Source organism: Gasterosteus aculeatus, unplaced genomic scaffold (genome assembly GCF_964276395.1).
Source record: "Gasterosteus aculeatus unplaced genomic scaffold, fGasAcu3.hap1.1 HAP1_SCAFFOLD_91, whole genome shotgun sequence".
Lineage (NCBI taxonomy): Eukaryota > Metazoa > Chordata > Actinopteri > Perciformes > Gasterosteidae > Gasterosteus > Gasterosteus aculeatus.
The window spans coordinates 6,828-27,876 of NW_027554946.1; the positions used below are offsets into that span (position 1 = coordinate 6,828).

General features: G+C 41.6%; 1 protein-coding gene across 1 annotated transcript; it reads right to left on the bottom strand.

Annotated features, from left to right (window-relative positions):
• Positions 1–10,618: 10,618 nt before the first annotated feature.
• Positions 10,619–14,936, bottom strand: LOC144395147 (paired box protein Pax-1-like). Its single transcript, XM_078098083.1, has 5 exons — positions 14,469–14,936; positions 13,227–13,850; positions 12,165–12,298; positions 11,428–11,644; positions 10,619–11,245 (listed from the first exon to the last, which is right to left on the bottom strand). The coding sequence occupies exons 1-5, from the start codon at positions 14,470–14,472 to the stop codon at positions 11,151–11,153; spliced, it is 1,074 nt and encodes a 357-aa protein (XP_077954209.1). The 5' UTR covers positions 14,473–14,936; the 3' UTR covers positions 10,619–11,150.
• Between the last annotated feature and the right edge of the window lie 6,113 nt (positions 14,937–21,049).

Sequence of the window (21,049 nt, forward strand, 5' to 3'; positions counted from 1 at the left end):
GCGGGACGTTCGCCAGATAGGAGTTCCCCTGCCATTAATCTTACTGTGGGTCTGAGTGACAGACCGGATTATCAACTAAAACTTTCAGCTACTTGAGACTGCTACTGATGTTTGGCTTTCAAGAAGAAGAAAGGCTGCGAAACAATTCTTCTAGGCGGAAAAGCGCAGACTCTGGTGTAACTTAAGCATTGTGGAAACCCTCAGCAGCCCCGTAGCATTATCTGGACAAACTAATATTTACTCTTAAGACAGAGCAAACACACTCCTTTACTCTGGCTTTATTCAGTGCTCTGGCATTGTTGATGGATTAACTCCAATGATGCAATCCATCCTATCTTCTCAGTGTGATCTAAAGGCTTCCCTTCAGAGACGGCCGTGTATCAATCACCTACAAGTGAAATTACTAGAACCAACAAATGGAAATTGTTGGTTAAAGGCAGTCTACTGACTAGTTGATGTCAATTGCTCATGAGCTGCACACACGCCGCGTTTCCCGCTTAGATGGAAACAAAATCCTCAACAGTCTGTTTTTCTTTTTTTTTCTTTTTTTGCTGTGGATCAGAGATTTGCAGCAGTCTGAATGTGAAAAAGTCAACCAAAGAGTTGGTTTGAAGTCTGACCACAGTGCAGTGCATCTACATTTGAGTCACGTCTGCTCCGAATGAAAATCTGCGGCCCCCTTCAATTTAGTCTCCAAAATTACACACTCCTCCGAGGATTGTCGGAATCTACGAGACTTGAAGGAACTTCTTTCTCACCACAGTGTACTGACTAATAGCTTGTAGGAGGACGCTGGTTGTGAAGGCAAACACCTGCAATGATGAGACTAAGCAAATCAATCTTCCTTTATCCCACCTATCAACACAAAATAGAACTTACTAGATCCTCCTGACCGACCCTTCATCATCCTATGAAAGTAGAGACAACTGCTTTGCTGCTTGAGGCAGGACGATGGATGGATGTGGGCACAGCATTTTTTTTTTTAAAGTACAGGTTGAATGATGCAGAGCCCCTAGTTTAGATGTTTTGCTCATTTCCTCCAAACGGAGGATATTTGTTTCATTTGTTGGAATGTCAGTTTGTCACTATAGCGTTATTTTGTTATTTTTATTTCAGATTTTTTCAAAACTTAGTAGAATTGTGTAGCACCGGACAGGTAAGAGCCCATTAGATTATTGGAGAGAATCCAATGGCAGATCCATTATGTTCCACTTATGGAAAAGGCCTTGGCAGTGCCCATCCAAGTTTTAAATGATAAATGTTCATTTGCTTTGTCTACTCAATGTTTAGTCATCAACTGGTTTCACCTGCCAAATGCCCACCGGTGTAAACAAACTTAATTTGAATCAAACTATGGCATTTCTGTTTTAAACGGTCCATTTTCCCCTTTTAAATGAAAACAAAGAAATAAATCATAGAGCATGGAGACAGAGTAAATGCCCATTTTAGAGGTAGAAGAAGTGCTCATATCTTGGAAGTTGAAGCATGAGACCATCTCAAAACCATTTGTGCTAACTTTACCAATGCATTACTTTTCATTCACGCTAATGTCAAGTAAGTAGTACATAAACACGTAATGGTTTGTATGATATCCTTCAAAAGGTTATTTTAGTTGTGTGTTGGGTCACAAGCCCTCACAAGCCTCAGTGGTTTTCAAGATACAAAAATATGGTTACGTTTGAGCAAAGACCCATAGTTTAGGGATCCAATAAGTACATTTTAAATACTTGGCTAGGTTTGGGACAGAAAACAACTTGGCTAGCTTTGGGGGAAGTTCATGGTTTGAGTTGAAATAATTACATAAGGGACGTTACTTAAGTACGGAAGTGACTTGACAAAAAAGTCCATATTAGCCTGAAAGTGCAATGTTTAAGCCCACCAGTAAAACCCAGTCACTTCTTTTTGTTGCCACTGGATTAGTTTCTCAACTGAAAATATTAAACTCATAAATTATGTACTGGAAGTGAATGCAAGGAAAATCTCTGCCAACTCTGTTTGGAAACGTTTCAATTCAACCCCGCTGCACACTAGAATGAAACCGAGCGACATAGAGGCGCCTCACCTGGCTTTTTCCCACCTGCTTTTGTTCGGTCGATGGGTCCAACTGGCAGGAACCACTTTTCTGAGGGGGGAAATCTAAGCCTTCCTCTAAGAATTCCCCCCTTTACATTTGCAGGTGTACCGAACACGGCGTTGCGTTTCGTCCATACGGTGTCTTGTTTTCGATGGACAAAGACTTGACTTCCATTCTTCGGAACACATCGGCTCCAGACTAAAACCTGGACGAATTCATCAGTGTGTTTATTTGTATTTTGTTCCATGTGACGGACAAACCGAAATCCTTGGATTTCACTTATAGAGCAGCCGAGACCTTGTTAACTCAGTAATGGATAGCTCTGGTGTACGCGGAGACATCCTCTTCATTCCTGTGCCACAGAAAGCAGGAAGAGAAGACAAGCACTTCCTCTATCACTCAAACTCTCACCTTTTGTCTGTCTCTGCTAACAAAGCACCAGGAGCTGCTTTATGTGACGGTTGGTGGTTGAGAGCTTTTCTCTGCCATTTCCCATGCAGAAACGACAATAAAAGACATATGTTGGCTTTATTATGAGATAGTACAGTATGATGATGATAAACACGACTATTATGTAAAAAATATAGTACATCTGTTTGCATACCATGAACTTGACCTTTACTTGCAAATATCCATGCATAGTTTATGTTCTGCTCATTTAATAATTGTAAAATGGACATTTTATTATTTTATTTGTTAATTTAAAAAGTAGAAATTTAGATAAATGTTGACCTGCACTAATTGATTGTAGTCCACACGGTGTCAACATAAAGAACAGCAATGTTATGCTCTTACATACGCACTCTCTACTATACTGAAACACAAAAATACTCCTCAGCCAGAGGACCAAAAAAACTGTTTCTCATTAGGGTTCCACCCCATGACAGACAAAGCATTGGAGCTGAAAGACAGGGGGCTTGCTAGACAATTGAATGCAGTTTAAGCATTTGTGCAGAGGCCCACCTTGTTGTTGTGGCTTGGAAGTGTGACTGGTGGTCGGCTCAGTCTGCGGTGGAGGGTGATGACTGAGACCATTTCCAGTGCAGAGGAGCCACCCACAGAGCCTTAAATGCCTGGAGAGGAGTTCAGTACTTTTAGGCCTTTATTAACATAGTGTTTTATTTTTGTATTTTATTTTGTGTTCCCGCCTTCACAGCTTTACACATAATACTAGTAGGATTATTATTATTATTTGCATATTTGGAGTGACAGTGGGTATTGTTGGATATTAAATTCATTCATAACCGTGTTGACGTTTGTCTCACACACACACACACACACACACACCTTATAATATGGACTAAATAGAGAATATGGTACAATAGTTTACCTTTACAGAACAAAGTGGTGCAGTTCTATTGTTTTAGTAGAACCATTAAATTACATGTGATACATAGTGTGTCATATCATATGAATTTCCCCGCCAGACGACTAATAAACAAGTATCTTTTTCCATCTCATTGATCTGCACATTACTTATTCATACAAATTGATGAATTTGTATGAATGTATTCAAATTCAACTTCAAATTTTTACATATGCACACTATTCATAGCTACTCTTCACATTCACATTGCACATTTATCATTTTACGTTTGCAAATTAAGATATAACAAAAACAAATCAGTCAATGAATTGCGATACATCGTCAAAAATTAGGATGTTTATCTGCAATAAATATGAATTATTTTTACACCTTCAGACAAATATTTTGATAATTTGATAAGACATCTACACCATGAAGGGACCAATCTTCATAATGACTGCATTTTACTGTTCATCATGTAATTACATTATGTTGTTTCTTAAATACTGGAGTAAAGATTTGGGTGTAGTACTTTACACGACTGGTTCCACCGCAGTTTGCAGCTTTGTGTTTTATTATTTAGAAGTTTCAGTTTCGCAGGGTTATGACACGTTTGTGCTTATAATAAACATTTCAACTTCAACAAACTGACAGTTTCATAGGCCCCTTAATGGCATGTTGTCTCTCGGTTATTTCCGTATCGGTGTGATGTCACTCTGGCTTGTGGAGCTGTGCTCCCGTCCCAGTGGATATCAGACCCTGCATTCAGAGTAAATCCATGTTTTCGCTATGCCAAATTAACAGGCACCCTTTGGGTCAATGCTGCGTGCGAGTGTTGAGATGGGAGAGGCGTGTCTGAGCTCCATTCCGTGTCCCTCTCCCCCCCCTTCCCGGGTCTTTCTCCCTCTATCTTACTACCAGCTGTTTTTGTAGCTGCAGTCGACTTCACACCACATTCAGCAAACCCCATTAAGGGACCCATGAATCCGTCGCTGGGCCTCGCTCCTCACAGAAACATTGGCTCTCCGAACCTAACAGCACTGTCAATATAAGGTCAGATGTCATACAGTATTTCCTCCCGGATGCTGCCGAAGTGAAGAGGACACGCAGGTTTGTGTTGATAGACGTGGATACACGCGAACGAGTTCCTTAAAATCTGACAAGAGATTGGCGTTGGCAGCTCTGTCTGGCGCTGTTGTCACATACGCCCAGGGAGCGGCATCAGAACGGCACGGTGAAAAGGTTGATTAATGACACTGGCTGTTGTTTGCCTTTCACCTTTTGTTGCATTATCTCTTGCACAGTGACAGCACTCACTTCTGGTCCTGTACCCATGCAGCATTCAACAACAGGTTCTACACGCTTGAGACCTGCACTGCGGACCAGTGTGCTCTGCTGTCTGTTATCTCATCTGAACACCGAGACAATGAACACAGCACCCACAAACAGAAGGCTGTGTCTGGGAATATTTGACCCAGGTCACAAGTCTCCTCCATACTTATTCTGCAACTTCGGGAATCCAGAAGTATGAGTTTGTTAAACTTCATGTATTTAGTAACCCCGGTTGAACTCTTGAGTCTCTTCTAAAAGACTTGTCACGCCCCAAAAAACATGACACTCTCTAACTCTCTAAGAAGTATGGAACGGGAAATTATTCCTTCATTTAGGAAAAAATGCTGCTTAAAGGTTGGATGTGAAAAACACATTATTTTGAATTATATGCAAAAGTTCTAACAGTTAGCAAGTTGTTTATATTGTTCCTTCTTAATTTGTATCTAAGGAAAAATAGACGCCGATGTAGTTATTTCCTCTCATTTACCCTTAAGCCGATGACGTAGCTCTTTATTTAAAATGTTTTGCCAATTTCTAAAAAATATTTCTTTAATCAATGTTATCGATTGAATGCATTAAACTGAAACAAGCAGGGATATGACTTCCTGACCTCCGATGTTCAGATCCAAACTCTGATCTTTATCTCAAAGCTAGATAATATTAACATAATGACATTATTCAATAATACAATTACATGATAAGTTAGTAACTATCTTTGGTCCTTGATACTCACGGAAAAAACGAAAAGACAAATCTATGAATACCACTGAAGTTTATATACAGCACATATACAGTTATATAGATGCTCTGAGAGGCATATTATTTTATACTACGCACTGTAGTTTATTTCGGTTCAATACTACAAACTGGGTTGGGAAATCAAAAACTTTTGTAATCCATTACTGCTGTAACACCAGATGTAAAATGATGCAAAGCAATATGATTTTTTTCAACCATGTAAATTCCAGTGTATCTAAACACAGAAAGGTCTTTTCTCTCGTTTCCGCGATCCAACTGACTTTCTTGCAATAATTTCCCTTCCAAACCAACAGACAGTACGGTGGTGAACCACTCACATATTTTGGGAGAAGAGTCATCATCTTATTATCACCTAATACGAATTTGCGCCAAAAATTAACTTCAAGGCAAACCTCAAATCCAACTCTGCATGGCCTTTTTTTTACCGGCGGCCTTTGGCATATTTGGCAACATTTAGCACAGTATATGTTTCAGCACACTTTAAATAAGTCACAGATGGGCAGAACATTAATGCTATAGTCTCGACAAATTAGAAAGGATCCTCCGGCACCGACCACTGTCTCTCTGTCTCTGCCCAGATCTTCAGCACAAAACTGCTGACACATTTCCATATTGCAGGCTTTTGACTTCCCTAGAAATGCAGACTCCTCCAAGTATTGTTGTTTCCCTATTACTGACATCACACACAAATTACAGAAATAGGCTTGCGTTCATGGCAGTGTTTTCAAAGACTGTAAACATAATTTCATGCTCTTTTATTCATCGGTATATAATAATTTAAAGCTGGGCTCTGCAATTCAATGTAATCCTGCTTTCATTCTCTTCATTGCTGTATCCTCAGAAGACCAAAAACAGCAACGGGATCTCCTGAGAGCAAATGCGAAATGATACGTTTTCATTTAGAAAGCCAAATGTCATCATCGTGTCTCCGTCCATTTTGCTTTTCGAGCAACGGGTTGATGTGGTGAGCTGGCAGAGCAAGTAAGAACATGGGAGAGAGACATTTATCATCCTCCAGACTGCAGAGCTGTAACTCTGCCTGCTTTAAAATCCTGTGGACAGGCAGCGGAAAAAAAGAGAGGCTAGTCACTTGACCCATTGCTTTGGTGTTTTAGGTTTGGGTGGTAAAACCGTGATTGCATCACTTTGAGATTTGGTCAAATGAATATCTTACTTGTCTTCTCTTCCTGTCAAAAGCTGGTTAGCGTGTATAATTTTCTCTTCACTTCGCCCTGTTTCTATTTTCTCCTGGTAATAAAACGCTCATCATATTCTGTCATACAGAGTAAACAGGTCTGGCGGCTGTGATCGAATGCTTCATCATGTCAAAGACCATGACAGGCACACGCTTTTTTAGCATCGCTAAACGCATGTTTGCATGCACCAAGTTACTATGGTAACTCAATTCATTTGAAATTGACACCTGGCCTTTCTTTTTCAGAATTTGACATTTTGCCAGCTTGGCACTCTATTCTAATAAGGTTTCTGACGTATCTTTCTCAGTTATTTTTCCAAGGACTTGTCTCGACTGCTTTGTCACCGTGTCCTGGAAATGCCCTCTTGTTGACTTTGAGACGTGCAAAGGTAGAGAGGTTAGAGAATAAGTAACGCCGGGACAGTCTGGGGTAGTTTCCCTACTCAACACATAAAAAAGCACACATAATGTAAAGTGTCCAACACATAAACGGAACCTTGGTCTTCAGAGAACACTCATAACTTCCAGTACACATGGCAGACCTTGATGAATCGCTACAGTTGAAGATAGGTGCGCCTGTTCTTTCTTTTCTATTATTAATACTACTTAATATCACACCCATTAGGATCAAGGAGCCTACAACTGCTATCCCACTCTCCAGGAATCTGTTTAAGCTTTTGGCAATCGAGAATCCTTTTGAAGTTTAAGTTGCAGAGGTAACACTGTGGAGGCACTGCACGGTGTTTAAGTCTGGGACTCTGCACACTTGTGAGTGTCATTGAGTCTGAGATGGTGTGGTGCAAACGGTCTCCTTTTGACTCACTTAGCCACAAACAGGTCTGGTGTTTTAGATTGATTCAAATGTACAATCCATTGGGTTCAATCCAAACTCCAAACATACATCTATTACATACAACACCTGAAGATATAACAACAAAAAGTTGGAAAATCATTTTATAGTAACAAATAAAAATGTTTATTGAATAATATGTTGTCAAATTTCTAGGACTGTCACAATCAAAGGGTTAATTTATGTTATTAACGTGGCCGAGATTGATACGATAAAATATTCCAACGTTGTTAACGCAACTTTGTTTACTATGAAAACAAACTCGCTGCTAGCTGCGGTTAGACGGGAGAGAACGAGGCGATATTGTAGATGGAGAGAGCTTTTTGCATAGGAAGTAAAATCCGAGGGGCGACATACAGCGGAGAACTGTGTCCGTGTCAAACAGAAAGTGGGTGAGTGACCACTTTACGAACGCTAGGCTAAGCTAGCTGCTTGGCTACTTCCATCTCAGCATCTAATACACTACACAGTATATAATAATATAATACTTATAATACAAAAATACATCTACCCTGAAATACACGCTTTCTAAAGTGATTACTCATTACTTACTCATAAAGAGTCTATTAATTTGGGATTAATTAGTTAATAAAAAAATAAATTATATTTTTTGTTGAATGTATTTACCGCCCTAAAAATGACATCATTAGTAAAAAAAACTTTAAAAAAAATAATAAAGCAATGCCTCAGTGGGAACCAGCTGACCAATGCTGTAATTTTATAGTAATTACATAGTAATAGTACTCTTAATGGTAGTTCTGGAATGAAGCACGTTGTCATGTTGCACCCATCTCAAAGTACACACACTAACAATGAAAGACATATTATGTTTTTGTGCTGTGTATCAATAGGAAACCACCGTCTGAAGCCAGCCCACCTGCTGACCCCCCTCCCAACACAGAGGGTCTGCAGAAGTACGCAGTGGGGGGTATCACTTGCTGCCCTGATTGATGACCACAGGTCCCGCAGGAAGTAACCCCACCACCATGAAGGACTGTTTTCTGAACCCCAAGTGGTATCCGGGAAAACAGAAGGACTCCAGTTAGGGAGCGTGTGTACTCATAGGCCGTATTAATGTTTGGATATACGGAGTCGCTTGGGATTCTGCCCGAGAAAAAGAAAAGTAATCAGCAACTTCGAAATAGAGCTCAAACAGCACCCGGATTCCTGGATTTATCCTAAAAGTGATCACCACGGCACGCCGTGAGAGAGCTTGCATGCCGGATTGTAGCACCTTGTGAAAGAGGTATTTCCTCTTTTCCTGGGGTCCGTTTTTCAGACCTGTTCCTTATCAATCAAAACTGAAAAGTTTGCAGCCTTTAAGAGAAGTTGATTATCGCTGTACATGTTCATGCTTGCATGTGGACATGGGAGATGAAATCTATTACCATCCTTATTATTATAGGAGGACAAAAGGACACGTTTTAAAGCTCAGCAACATGTTCAAAAAGCACATTGGAGGGTCTATGCATTAACCCATGTATTGAAATCATGTCTTGTTTTTATGATCAATAGTCTTCTTTTCTGTGGCGGTTCAGCTTGAGTTTCCAAATTAAGAAAAGCGAATGCATATTTATGTATATTGCTCTCTGAATTGATCTTCCCTCCAGTCTTATGACTACTGTCATTAAGGCGTCTTCAGTTTTGCGACTGCACTCATTCATGTCAACATTAGTCAATCAGCAGCTTTTGCTTTTATTGGTGAAAACCTTGAAGTTGATTTGTTTGAACAGGTTTATGTTCACATTACAATCAATCGTCTAATTGAATGAGTTCAGCGGAAACTGACTTGGAAGGATTTCTTGGTCTACGTGAAAGTTCAACAGGCCTTGTTAGGAATAATAAAACAGGATTACATTTTTAATTTATGAAGATACTTAAGAACTTAAGAACTTTTTGTGTGTATCATTTTAAAGTTGTTTTCGTTGCGTCACCCTAACCCACAATATGGTTATGTGACACACCTGCGAGTCCACTTTAATCACATTCATCAATTTGAGTTGAAAGAGTTGAGCGATGTAAAAAGAGTGTTAATCACTTTGTAACATATGTACGTCTACATATTTTGAAAACATGGACTGAAAATTCTAATTTCTCGGCCCGCGTATTTTAAAACTTGTGTTGCAAATAGAACTACAGAACACCAATAAAGGCATTGACTCATTGTGAGTACTAATAGAATTAGACACCCCAAGCTTTCATAAATAAATTAAAAGTATTCAGTCTTTGATTATTTTAGCCAAGACGTACATTTTCAAAAACATTCCCCATCCCCCACATCTCTAAACACCCAACTGTCCATTTTATATTGTTGGTCGAAATTAGGCTATTATTACTAACGCATCGTTAAATGGATCATACGGAACAAAATTACAGAAGTGTTTCCCACAAAGAGGCTTGATCAGAAAACAGTTTATTAGGTTTATTAGGGCGAGCATCGAGGAGGCGGTTCGTTAAAGCAAACGGGGTCCCGGGAATGAACCCAGACACGCAGCCGCGTAAAGGCCCGCACGCCCCTCATAATGCCTCAATTCCCTTCATTTGTAAAATGGAGGGGGGGAAAAAATACCCGAGGCTGCATGTGGGTGGATTTTGACTGACACCGTTCACAAACGTGCATGATCAGGTCTGTGATTTCCATCTCGGTCGGTATCATTTACAAGTGAGAGATAGCATCAGCGGAGGCGCCCGCCCGGTCTGCATGCGGTGTCACACCTGAGTCACGAAATGCATTTTTCCCATGGTGGAAGGACCCAATTTAATCCCCTACAGCCGACGGATGGACGTGGTGGTCTTTTGCAGAGACTTTGGTTCGTCAGGTGTGATATTATCGATCGAAATGTTTGTTATGGTATTTACAGGAGCAAACAAAACGCAGTAATCATTCGTTCACCTCCAGGTAGAAAAGTCGCGATGAGACCATTGCGGGCGCAAAACTTTAAAGGCATCACCGAAATCACTTTTGGGGGTTAACTGAAAGTGTGTTTAGGCGACAGATATGATGGATACGATCGACAGCGAACATCCCTGACTGATTCCTTTACCAGATAAAGCAAACATTCATGGAACAAATGCCGAAACAACTACAGAACGACAACACGCAGCATTGAAGAAAGCCTTTATTTTTGTTGAATATTTACAATGGAGTTATAAAAATATATAATTAAAGCTTTGGCAAATATTTTACATTTAGACAATTGACCTGTTTGTTCACATCGTTGAGTGTGGTATGGACTCGAAATCATCGCAACAAATCTAAATAATATATTTCCGATTACAGATTAGCCCTTGTTTTTCTTAATAATAAAACTTCAGTGACTTTATGCATGTTTTTTTTTTTTTAATCCTGCAGTCTTGATGAGAGACATGTGCTCAATTAGCACCATGACGTGTTTCAATTGAGCACATTTTTCGCGGGGCATCACCGATATATCCACGCAAGCTTACATTCAATGAGCCAGTAGGCCGATAAAGCTACTGTATTCATAATGCGTGTGAATGGGCCTGTGTGTTTGACTGTGAGCTGCGCAACTCTCGGGGTAAACAAGCCGTTAAGTGTTCTGACTTACTGTTGGAGTCCAAGAAATTAGTTCAGTTAATTTGGGTCAGGTAATTGAGGTGGTATTAGTCCCGGTTATGACGATGAGGTAGGGAGACTGAGTCCATGCACACTGTTCAAGTCCTCGTGTTGCTGCTGCTTGTTCAGGAGAGTGGGCGGTTTTCTGTCCCCTGCACGGCACAAATAATAAATAGAAATTATTATTTACCCCACGACGTGCCTTCACCATGCGCTATTTCACATACGAGTTTTACCAAGAAGATGAAAATGACCTAAAAAACGTCTACCATTTTTGTATATAAAATGTAATCGAACCACGTGGCGTGGCCTTAATATTTAACAGCATACGTACCCTCTCGCGCCTGATGCTTAAAGGTCATCGGTGAGTGGATCTCCCCCGCGTGCATGCCGGCCATCCCGCCGCTCGGGTGGGACAGCACCGGGCTCTGGGGCTGCCAGTGGTGGTGCCCCGGGGCCACGTAGCCGCCGGCCGGCCCACTGTACACCCCGTACTGGTTGTTGGGAGAGTAAGCGCACGCCGAGACATAACTGGACAGTGTCGAGGAGGGCTGCGGGCAAGCACAAGAACACGCAAACAAAGTAAGCACAACAAAACCTCAGACGGCGCAGCGCTTGTAATGACATATGTGACAGCGGCGGCATGCGGCCTCCAGCGGGGCTTCGTGGTTTACAGGCTGAGGGGAGCAAATTATGGAATGGAATGAGTGGCGAACTGAATTCGCCATAAATAAGACTAATCGGAGCACGAGTACACAGACTGCCTGTCTGCGTCCTAAAACCGAACACTTAATCAACAAGCATAGGACTCTTTTGGAGTGTCGGGGGTAACGTCTCGTCGGGCAGCGAGGTCTGTGGCCTTCAGTGTCCGCCGTAATATGGAAACTTTGGAAACAACTCCGCCACAGGCCTGCGTGCGGCGAGAGCAACGCTTTAATAAAGGCCTCTGCCCATTTTGGCACGAGACAATTGGAGGGTTTCTCACAAAGGAAAGGAAATGGCGCTGGCGACACAGAGTGCACAACAAGTGTGGAAACGTCACGGGCTTCACGTGTACAGACATCCAGTTACCTGAGCGTATTTTATGTCTGAGTCGATCGCCGCTTTATCGATCCCGTTGACCGTGTGCGCCCCGGGGAAAGCTGCTCTGTTGACGCTACTCCACTCTTCCATTTTTGGTGGGTATCCTTCTGCCCCAGCAATGGCTGATTTGGAAACACGGAACTTCATGTCAAAAATGTATAAGAAAAAGTAGAATTTCCACAGGAGAAAAAAAAAATGCAGTCCTTTAGATATTGATAAATTATGCGAATTAAATATTTTAAATTCTTTCCGTATAAGACTGCCCCTGCTTTAAAATATATTTTACTTTCAAAACAGAAGGCCTTTCTAAAAGAGTTTAGCTTGGTTTAATTAAAAAATAATTCATTAAACGGAAGATAAATATTATCATAACAAGTATAATAAGGACGTATTCTAAAAAGGGCTGTTTTTAAATTTAACGGTAAAGACAAATACAAAACAAAAACAAAAACATCATCATCATATTGTAATTAATATGATCTTATTTAATTCATTATATTAACAATTGTTTGGGTATATTGTCCGAAAAAATCATATATTGTATCATATGAATGCGTCAAAGAAGCAACTTTCTCGTATAATAGGTTTACGGCTCCAATCAATTTCAATGTGAAAAAAAAAAACTCCTAATGTGGAATTTGACGAACATTTAGTTAAAATCACATTAAATGGCACAAAACACGCTTGCTGGCTGAAACACTGACCACTGTGTAGCTGTGTTGGCCAGTCAAAGACAAAACACCCGCAGTGACTACTGGAGGGATTAGCGGGTTATTAGAGCAGGTGAGCAAGGTGTTTGCATTTGCATCATCCCATGAAAAGGCTCATTGAGAAGCGGCCTTGCTGCTTTCTGACTGAATGGTGAAACGAAGGCCTGTGTAACTTCTAATGGACACATTGTTCCGCCTTGAGGCGCAGATTGTGCGGTGTGATGCGGCAATTTGCGCAAAAAACAACCCGCCGCAGTAGTCTACTCAACTTCAATTTGAGGACAGTGAGAGCGATACGTCTCGCTGTCCTCACGGCGCAGTGCGTGTTTCTTTTCCTCACCTGAAGGGTCCATGAAGGCCCGTATACCGAGGATGTTGCTGACGGTGTGTGCAGAGGGCCAGGCCCTGGATATGCTCATATGTCCCGCTGTCATCGGTACTCCAGGGCTGCCCATTTTAGTGCCAGTGGGCGACATGTTGGGGTAGGAATAAGGGTATATGTGGTTGTAGGAGAGCCCGGCCTGCGCAGAGGCCTGCTTACTGCCCTCGTACTGGTTGGGCTGGGAGAGATTTCCAATCTTGTTGCGTAAAATCCTGCTGATCGAGCTGACCGACGGGACGTTGTACTTGTCACAAACTCCATCCGCCAAAAGCCTGTCCCGGATCTCCCAGGCAAAGATCCCGGGGTCGCCTTGTTTGTACTCCCTAATGTTCTTCACCACGTTGGGCGTCGTGACCCGCGGTTTGCTCCCGCCGATAGCACCGGGTAAGATGGAGCCCGTCTCATTGTACCTCGCCAGAATCTTGCTCACGCAGCCGTGCGAGACTCGCAGTTGCCGGCTGATGTCGCAGGGCCTGATCCCGAGCTGGGCCAGCTCCACTATTCTTAACCGTATGGCGTTGGGCAGGGGTCGCCCATTGACGAACACGCCGCCTAACTGGTTCACCTCCCCGTAGTTTTGATCTGCAGGGGAATGGAGACACACAAGGCACATGTTCAGTGGGGTGGGTAGTCATGCAAATACATTTCTGGCAGGGAAATTAAACATCCCCAAGTTTCCCTACACTGCCACACAATGTCATTTCATTTTTTTTTTAAGTATTATTATTTGTCATTAGGAAGCTCCTTGAAAAATGGGCATCCTGTCTGTGTTTGACAGGTCGGCTGCTTCGGGTTACGCCACAAAGAGAGGATAGCATGTCAACAAACGTGTGTACATTATTTCACTGCATGTTTCCCGTCTGCCGCTTACACAACAACTACAACTAAAAGAAAACGTAAAAAAAAAATGGCGAGCACGAGAGCTCAATCGGACGCTCCTCAGAGACACTATTCATGGCACAATTGGCAGTGTGCTTCAAATTAAGATTAAAAGCTACAATGCCTGCTAAATAGAGCTGGAAAATCCGCCCTCCCCGGATTTAAGCTTGAAAAGAAAAAAACACACCCTTGTAATGCGTATTATCTGAACCCAAAAGAAATAGGAAACCAAACAAACGCGCATTTCTGTCTTTACGCAAGCGTGATGTTCGGGATTCGCTTCCATAAGCTGCGTGCCATTGAAGCATGCCGAAGACTTACCCATTTGCCTATGTTTCGAGGTGCAGGGAGATATAGGCGCCCCGTGGAATGGCTGAACGCGTCCGAGCGAGAGCAGAGGAGGAAGGGGAACGGGAGGAATGAGCCCCAGAAGAGGGGAAAATAGACCTCTTCAAATCTCCTCCGAGTGCAGCGCGCACCCTTCTCTTTTACTCGCTTGGAAACAACTGACTCGCAGGGCAAAACACGGTCCCAAACACGATCTTCATTCGATAAAAGCGAATCGGAGTTATCCCGGGGAGTCCAGCGTTTGCTAAAATTAATTTAATGTGTCCACACGTCAATCTTCGCTGTTATACGCTGAGCCTGTGCTTTGGTTTCATTGGTCGTCCTGCGCTGGGAACTCCGTCAGCCAATGCAAACCCCATCCGGTCTGGAGCCGTGCAGCCTCCTTGAATATTTTAAATAGGGGAAGTGAGGGAAAGGGAAACGTTTCATCCAACATGCCACCGGTAAGGACTCGTACATCATAACCGATACATGCAAAGGGTTGACATCTCCGCCGTTTGTCAGTGTTGATACCGGTGACGTGCTTTTAGTGTGCATCCAGAGGGGAGTAGACACGTGATTTGAAAAATATATCATCAGAATATATCTGAAAATATTGACCTGTGGATGCGACTGGCCAGTGTTTTCCATTTGCGGCTGTTTTAATGAAAGCCTTCCATACAGTTATCAGCACTACGAAATCCTTTTTTTCTGTATGTCCAATCGAGTTTGGAAAACTTAGGGGGTCGACTCATGTGACCATCAGAGAAAGTTGCACACCAGCAGCCTGACTTTATTTTTTATTTTTTATAAGCCAGTGTTGGAGCATCAAACATGGAAAGGGGCGCGTGTAATCGATACCTCTGTAGATCGCACCGCTCCCAGACTATGGGGCATCCAGTGGATGCCAGAGACTTACATTATCACAGCATGTTGACGGAGTTTCCTGTGCAGGTTTAGAAGGTATCGTTTATGCGCTCGCAAAACGTTACTTGTAAAACTTAACAGTCGACCCGATGGTAACAAGGTGCAGTGTCCTTGTCCCCCAAGACCACCTCTTCCACCCCCACCCCTCTCCTCCATATGTCTCAGAGCCGCTCCGCCGTGCAGATCTGAGAGCAGGACACATGGAAAGCATCAGGTCGGGTAAGTGGAGTTGGATGTTGGAGAAGGTTGCCTTGAAGATGCAATGAAAAAGGTATCCTCCTTTATCATGGATGTATCGAATGAAGGGGACGTATTCAGTGAATTCATATATTAATGTTGCAGGGTGCATGGTTCCATATGCCGGAAGGGAACTTCTTTGCAGTTGAGTGCAGACAGAATGAGACCTCAATTATTGTATTAATAATTGAGGTCTCATTCTGTCTGTGTCACTGGTGTCTCTCACTTGCCTCACTGTCGTTTTGTGTCTTTGTGTCTCCTCCATTGCTCTGCTAGCAGGACTCCCCTCATCTGGACATGGCAGGAATTGCATGGTTTTAATAGCACAGTTTGACATGCACCGTTGGGTAGGTAAACCATTTTCTGGATTTGTCATTAGGAGAAAAAATGTTGGTTTTACCTTTTTCAATTTATATACATATCAACACGAGAAGGGGCTTTTCTCTTTGCCCCATATTCTTACCGTTTTCTGTGTTGTTTATTTATGCGTTACTGTCATTTTGTGTGTATAACATGTTTGCATTTCACGAAAAAAAGTTTGTTTCTAGGCTTGAAATTGTCTTTGGTATTGTGAGATTAAATGTAAAAATTAACGTGAGGAAAAATGAATATGAATTATGTCGTTTTCTATTTCTTCATTTGCCTTTGCACATGTGAAACAAATTAAAGTCCCATTATTATTACGTTATTTCTAGAGACTGATAAATTACAGTTTTTTAAATTAATTTCAGATGTATTGAAATATATATAAACCCCGCCCCCAAAATATGTGCTACAGATAAGTACATTTGTTAATAATTTGTTTTGGTTATTTAATCATATGTGGTCTGGTTTTATAACTGGGATCGTATGTTATTCACCAAAAGGATTTTGTCTGAAATTTCTAAGAATACACACGTGTATTAAAAAGGATACTATATTTATTAAATAATGAAACACATAACAGATATTTAATAAGGATTATGCGTGTGGACTGTGGACACCACAGTCGTCGGTTAGTTTTGTACATATCAGCGGCTCGTCCTGTGTGACAAAAACAAAAACAGCCTTGAGTGGCTCAAGTGTAATCACACCACATCTGCCCACATAAACACAGCAGCATAAACACCAACTCTGAATTCAACATTCCATCTAAAATGGAATGAAGGAAAATGTATTATATATCTTCACCTCTGACTTACAGAATGAGTCTCTTCAGGTCTAAAATGCTCACGTGCACCGCCATTTCATCAGAGGTGTTCAAACTAAACACAAACTTAATAAGATTACATTTAATCTTTAACCGAAAGCTCTTGAGACGTCGTGCCCATGTTGGCACAATATAGCCATTGAGGGGCATTTTGAGGCTAGGATTGCAACTTAAGTATACATTTGCCGGTAATAGTAAGAGATATGATATTGTCTGCTGATGATCACCGACTTCAAAAAGTCCACACCGTTTAATCTGCTAGATTTTGAGAAATAGCACAATAATTATTTTTTTCGATTTCAATTATATTAATGAGGCGGTGATCCAAAACAGACTGCACTGTCTGTTATTTTCCTAGAATTATTATATTAATTACATTAATTAATTAATCGTTCAGACATTTTTTTAGGCCTGTGTTTGGTTTAAATTGCATTTCCCAAGTTTCCTCATATTTAGCCATGAGTACTTCTCTTTCAAAACGGTTCAAAGCAAATGTTTGTCAGAAAGATTACAACGAATAGCCCACAATTAGGTCTTCAAAGTCTGAAATGTCCTCCCAAATCGCTATCAGATCCGACAGAAAGAAGTGAACTCATCCGATCGACACCTGAGGCCCGCGAGGTGCGACGACCCCCGTCGGTAAATATTGATGTTGGTTTTAAGTGTCATCGGAGGATTCACTTCCTTAAGTCTGCTTTTTCTTTAAAGTTCTGAGCCGAATTCAAAGTTCTATTAGTCATCCTGTCATATGGGGCCCATAGTGCGCGTGTGCAGCTTAACTTCTTTCACGGGTAATATTGCTGCTCCTTTATATCTATATATATATAGGCCTATATTTTTTATTTCCACAAGAGCTGAACGGTATGTGTGCGTGCGCGCGCGCGCGCGGGTGTGTGCGTGTGTAGCTGTAGCTGTGAAGCGTTGACATTTACGATAACATGTGTTATCTGACAACAATGTGCACATGATGCATCTTTCCAATTTCGACCCGAGGCTCTTTGCTATGGTCTTAATTTGTCATCTGGATGTACCATAGTGTTTAAATGCAGAGCCGTTTTTTTTTAGGGTACCAATGTTTTTGATTTAAAGTTGGATCAAGTGATCTCAGTGCTCAGTGGGGAAATTATTTGGCGGGGTCCAGATTATGAGCAGTTAGCACACCATCATGAGGCTATTAGTTTAAATTGAAGTGAATATTTATATTCTTTCGGGATCCAAACAGTAAGGCTGCTCTGTGTCTGCAGAGACGTTTTGGAGTTGTTTTGTATTGTAAAAACCCACATTGCACGTATAGTCTAAAAGGGGTAATATCCCTATTTGCCCATAATAAGGAATGGTAAATCAATGCTTATCCTGTAGGGTCGCCATCCAAGCTCAACCTGTAAAAACACACACACACACACACACACACACACACACACACACACACACACACACACACACACACACACACACACACACACACACACACTAGTTTAAAAAAAGAATACTTTTGTCAACTCCTATCTGATCCAGAGGTGGTGATGTGTAGTTTCTTTGTGCTCCTGCTGGTGAGCAGGCTTGGAAGGCAGCGGGCTCAGGTCTTTTATGGCCACGAGACCCACTCGGAGCCGCAGAACACGCCTAATGAGCGCGTGCAGCGGTGCCATGTGCGACGTGCCAGCTTTTACCAGGCCGGGTAATTGCTCGTGACCTTCACTAAACCCGTCTCGTGTGTCTTCGGGTTCCGAGCATACTTCTAATTGTTACATCGAGCGGGATGTCTGAGGATCATGCGTTGACTTTCAGCCTTTTGTGGGGAGAAGACGTGCGTCCCCAGTTTGAAATGTCCAGGGAGGCAACGGGTGTGAACGACAGTCTTTTTGCTCCTTTTTTTGAGAAAATCGTTTCTTTTTTTAGTTTGTTTTGATTTAATTCGGCTGGCTGTCCTTGGGAATCCATGACAACTGTGTTAAGGGAACAAATCTGGTTTTCATTTAAAGTGGAAACATATTAGAAAAACAGAAATGACTTGTTTCTCTCTGTTTTTTGCTCTCTGTTGATCAAAAATCGTCATCACATATATCATACAGTACTTGAGCATGATGATCTCTCTGAATTATCCATTTTTTATTAGTAGTCACATATGCTTTGTTTAGTTTTTTTCCTTTGTTGTACAACACTTCCATCAGCGTGTGATTTTGCATCTAATAATTTTATACAATGCAAAATTAAAATGAAACTAACTCAATAAATGACATTTATTTTGTCTGCAGGGTGGAGATCAAAGTGTTACTTAAACACTTAAAACTTGAAATTGTAATTAGTTTATGACTTGTTCTCTGGTTAAGTTTTAAAATCCACGTGTGGACATATTGGACTTCATGGCATTTCATTGCTCTCAATGTTCCAACAATTAGACACGCGGTTAAAGCCGAGGAACCACAGCTGGGCAAAGGTTACGATAAATGTTTGAGCATCCAAGTGCAGAGTGTATATCGAAGCACATGTAAGAACTTGTAAAGTGAGCTCATGATGTTATGTAAACCTTGCTCTCCTGAATTACAGCATGCTGCTGGAACACAATCTGTGCAACTGAAGAAGGAGGCTGCATTTATCATGATGCACTTCATTAAGATAAAAGCATGACTTTGAATGAGAAGCAGCGACCATACATTCGAGATGACGCTCTGGAAATGTAAAAGATAAGACGTATTAGTGATAAGAACACTTATGTTAAGGATCAGGCTGGACGCCACTGAAGACTCAAGGTGTGACCCCTTTATCAGACAATGGCTTTAATTCACTATCACCATCTAGATAAAGATGGAGTGCACAAAACGAGATGCTCCTTGAATTTAAATATGATTCTGTGCTACTTCCAATAGATAGATAAGAAACGTCATGCAAAACGTGTCTGTAAGAATAGTCATTTTTCCACGCTCTTTTGTGGATGAGATTTACAAAGACTGTCCACATTGTTGGCAGAGCTGCTCATTGCCAAGTCATGATAAGTTATGCTACGATATCTTTAAGCGGCTTACTGTGTCCTGCCTCCTTTTTGCATGAGCTGTGCGTTGCTGAACCTGATGCAACGTCTTAAACTAGTGCCTCGACACTTAAAAGACTGTGATCCTTCCCAGTGTTGCAGAGTTAACAGTGCAAACGGGTGAAGAAGAGCTCCCCCTGTGGCCGAGAGCAGAAAAGTCCTGCTTTATTTTTGGATTTGCTCGATTGGATAATGTAAGGAATTCTAAATGAGGAATAAAGATAGTTGCAGATGTTGATGTTCTTCACCAAAGTGTTGCAAATATCGTTCTTGTCTGCCGATGGGCTTGGTTAAACAGCAACAGACAGAATCACATAAACTTCATAAAATATTGAAAACAAATCTTTTCATTAGGTTTTCATTACTTGTTTGTGACTGCACCACTCATACTCAGAGTGTATCCATTCCATTCGGCCTGAAATCTGGGAATTTTTCACATGCACATGTTTGGAACGTCGCTTGGCTAGATCTGTTGTCAATTAAGTGAAGGAACCTTAATTACTCAGTCCACTGCTGCTGCTGGTTCATGCCCGCCCTATTTGGGAATCAGGCAGACATCAGCCTTTTTATTTTAATTTCACAATCCTGCGTAATGTGAATGGTCAAATTTGTACTTTTAGCTTTTGTACTTACTTAATATATCTCGCTCTTGTTAGCATAGAATCAGCTACATAGAAAAAGCCCAATAACCACAAGCAGTGATTCCTCAAACAACCCTCTTGGAGCCGTGTGTGTCACGTGTGTGTCATGGATTGCAGGGTTGGTGTAATTCTCTGCTCCTCAGCTTAAGAATGCTAGATCTGTAATGGAAAAGCTTGCAAAGGGGACATTCAAGGCCTTCCATTGGAGGCAGTGTGATATCGTTTTCTGCCAAACCAGAAATCAAGGCCTCGGAGGGCCCTTTTTAATGTCAGGAATAGGGGTACTGTATGTTTTCTGACAGTTGCTCCTTTTAAGATTAATGAGCTTATGAAAACCGTGTGTCTTCTTCCAAAAGCTGAGCTCGATATCGGTCAATGTTGCCAGCATAATCGCTCCGACAAAGAAATCCCAAAGACAGATTGAATATTGTCACAACACGGGAGAGTCAAAATATGCGTGTGAGCCTGAGTGTGTGTGTGTGGGGTGTGAGGGGGGTGTTAGCCGTACTGGATTTGATTTCAGCCTTCTGGGACTATACACGCACGCCAACAA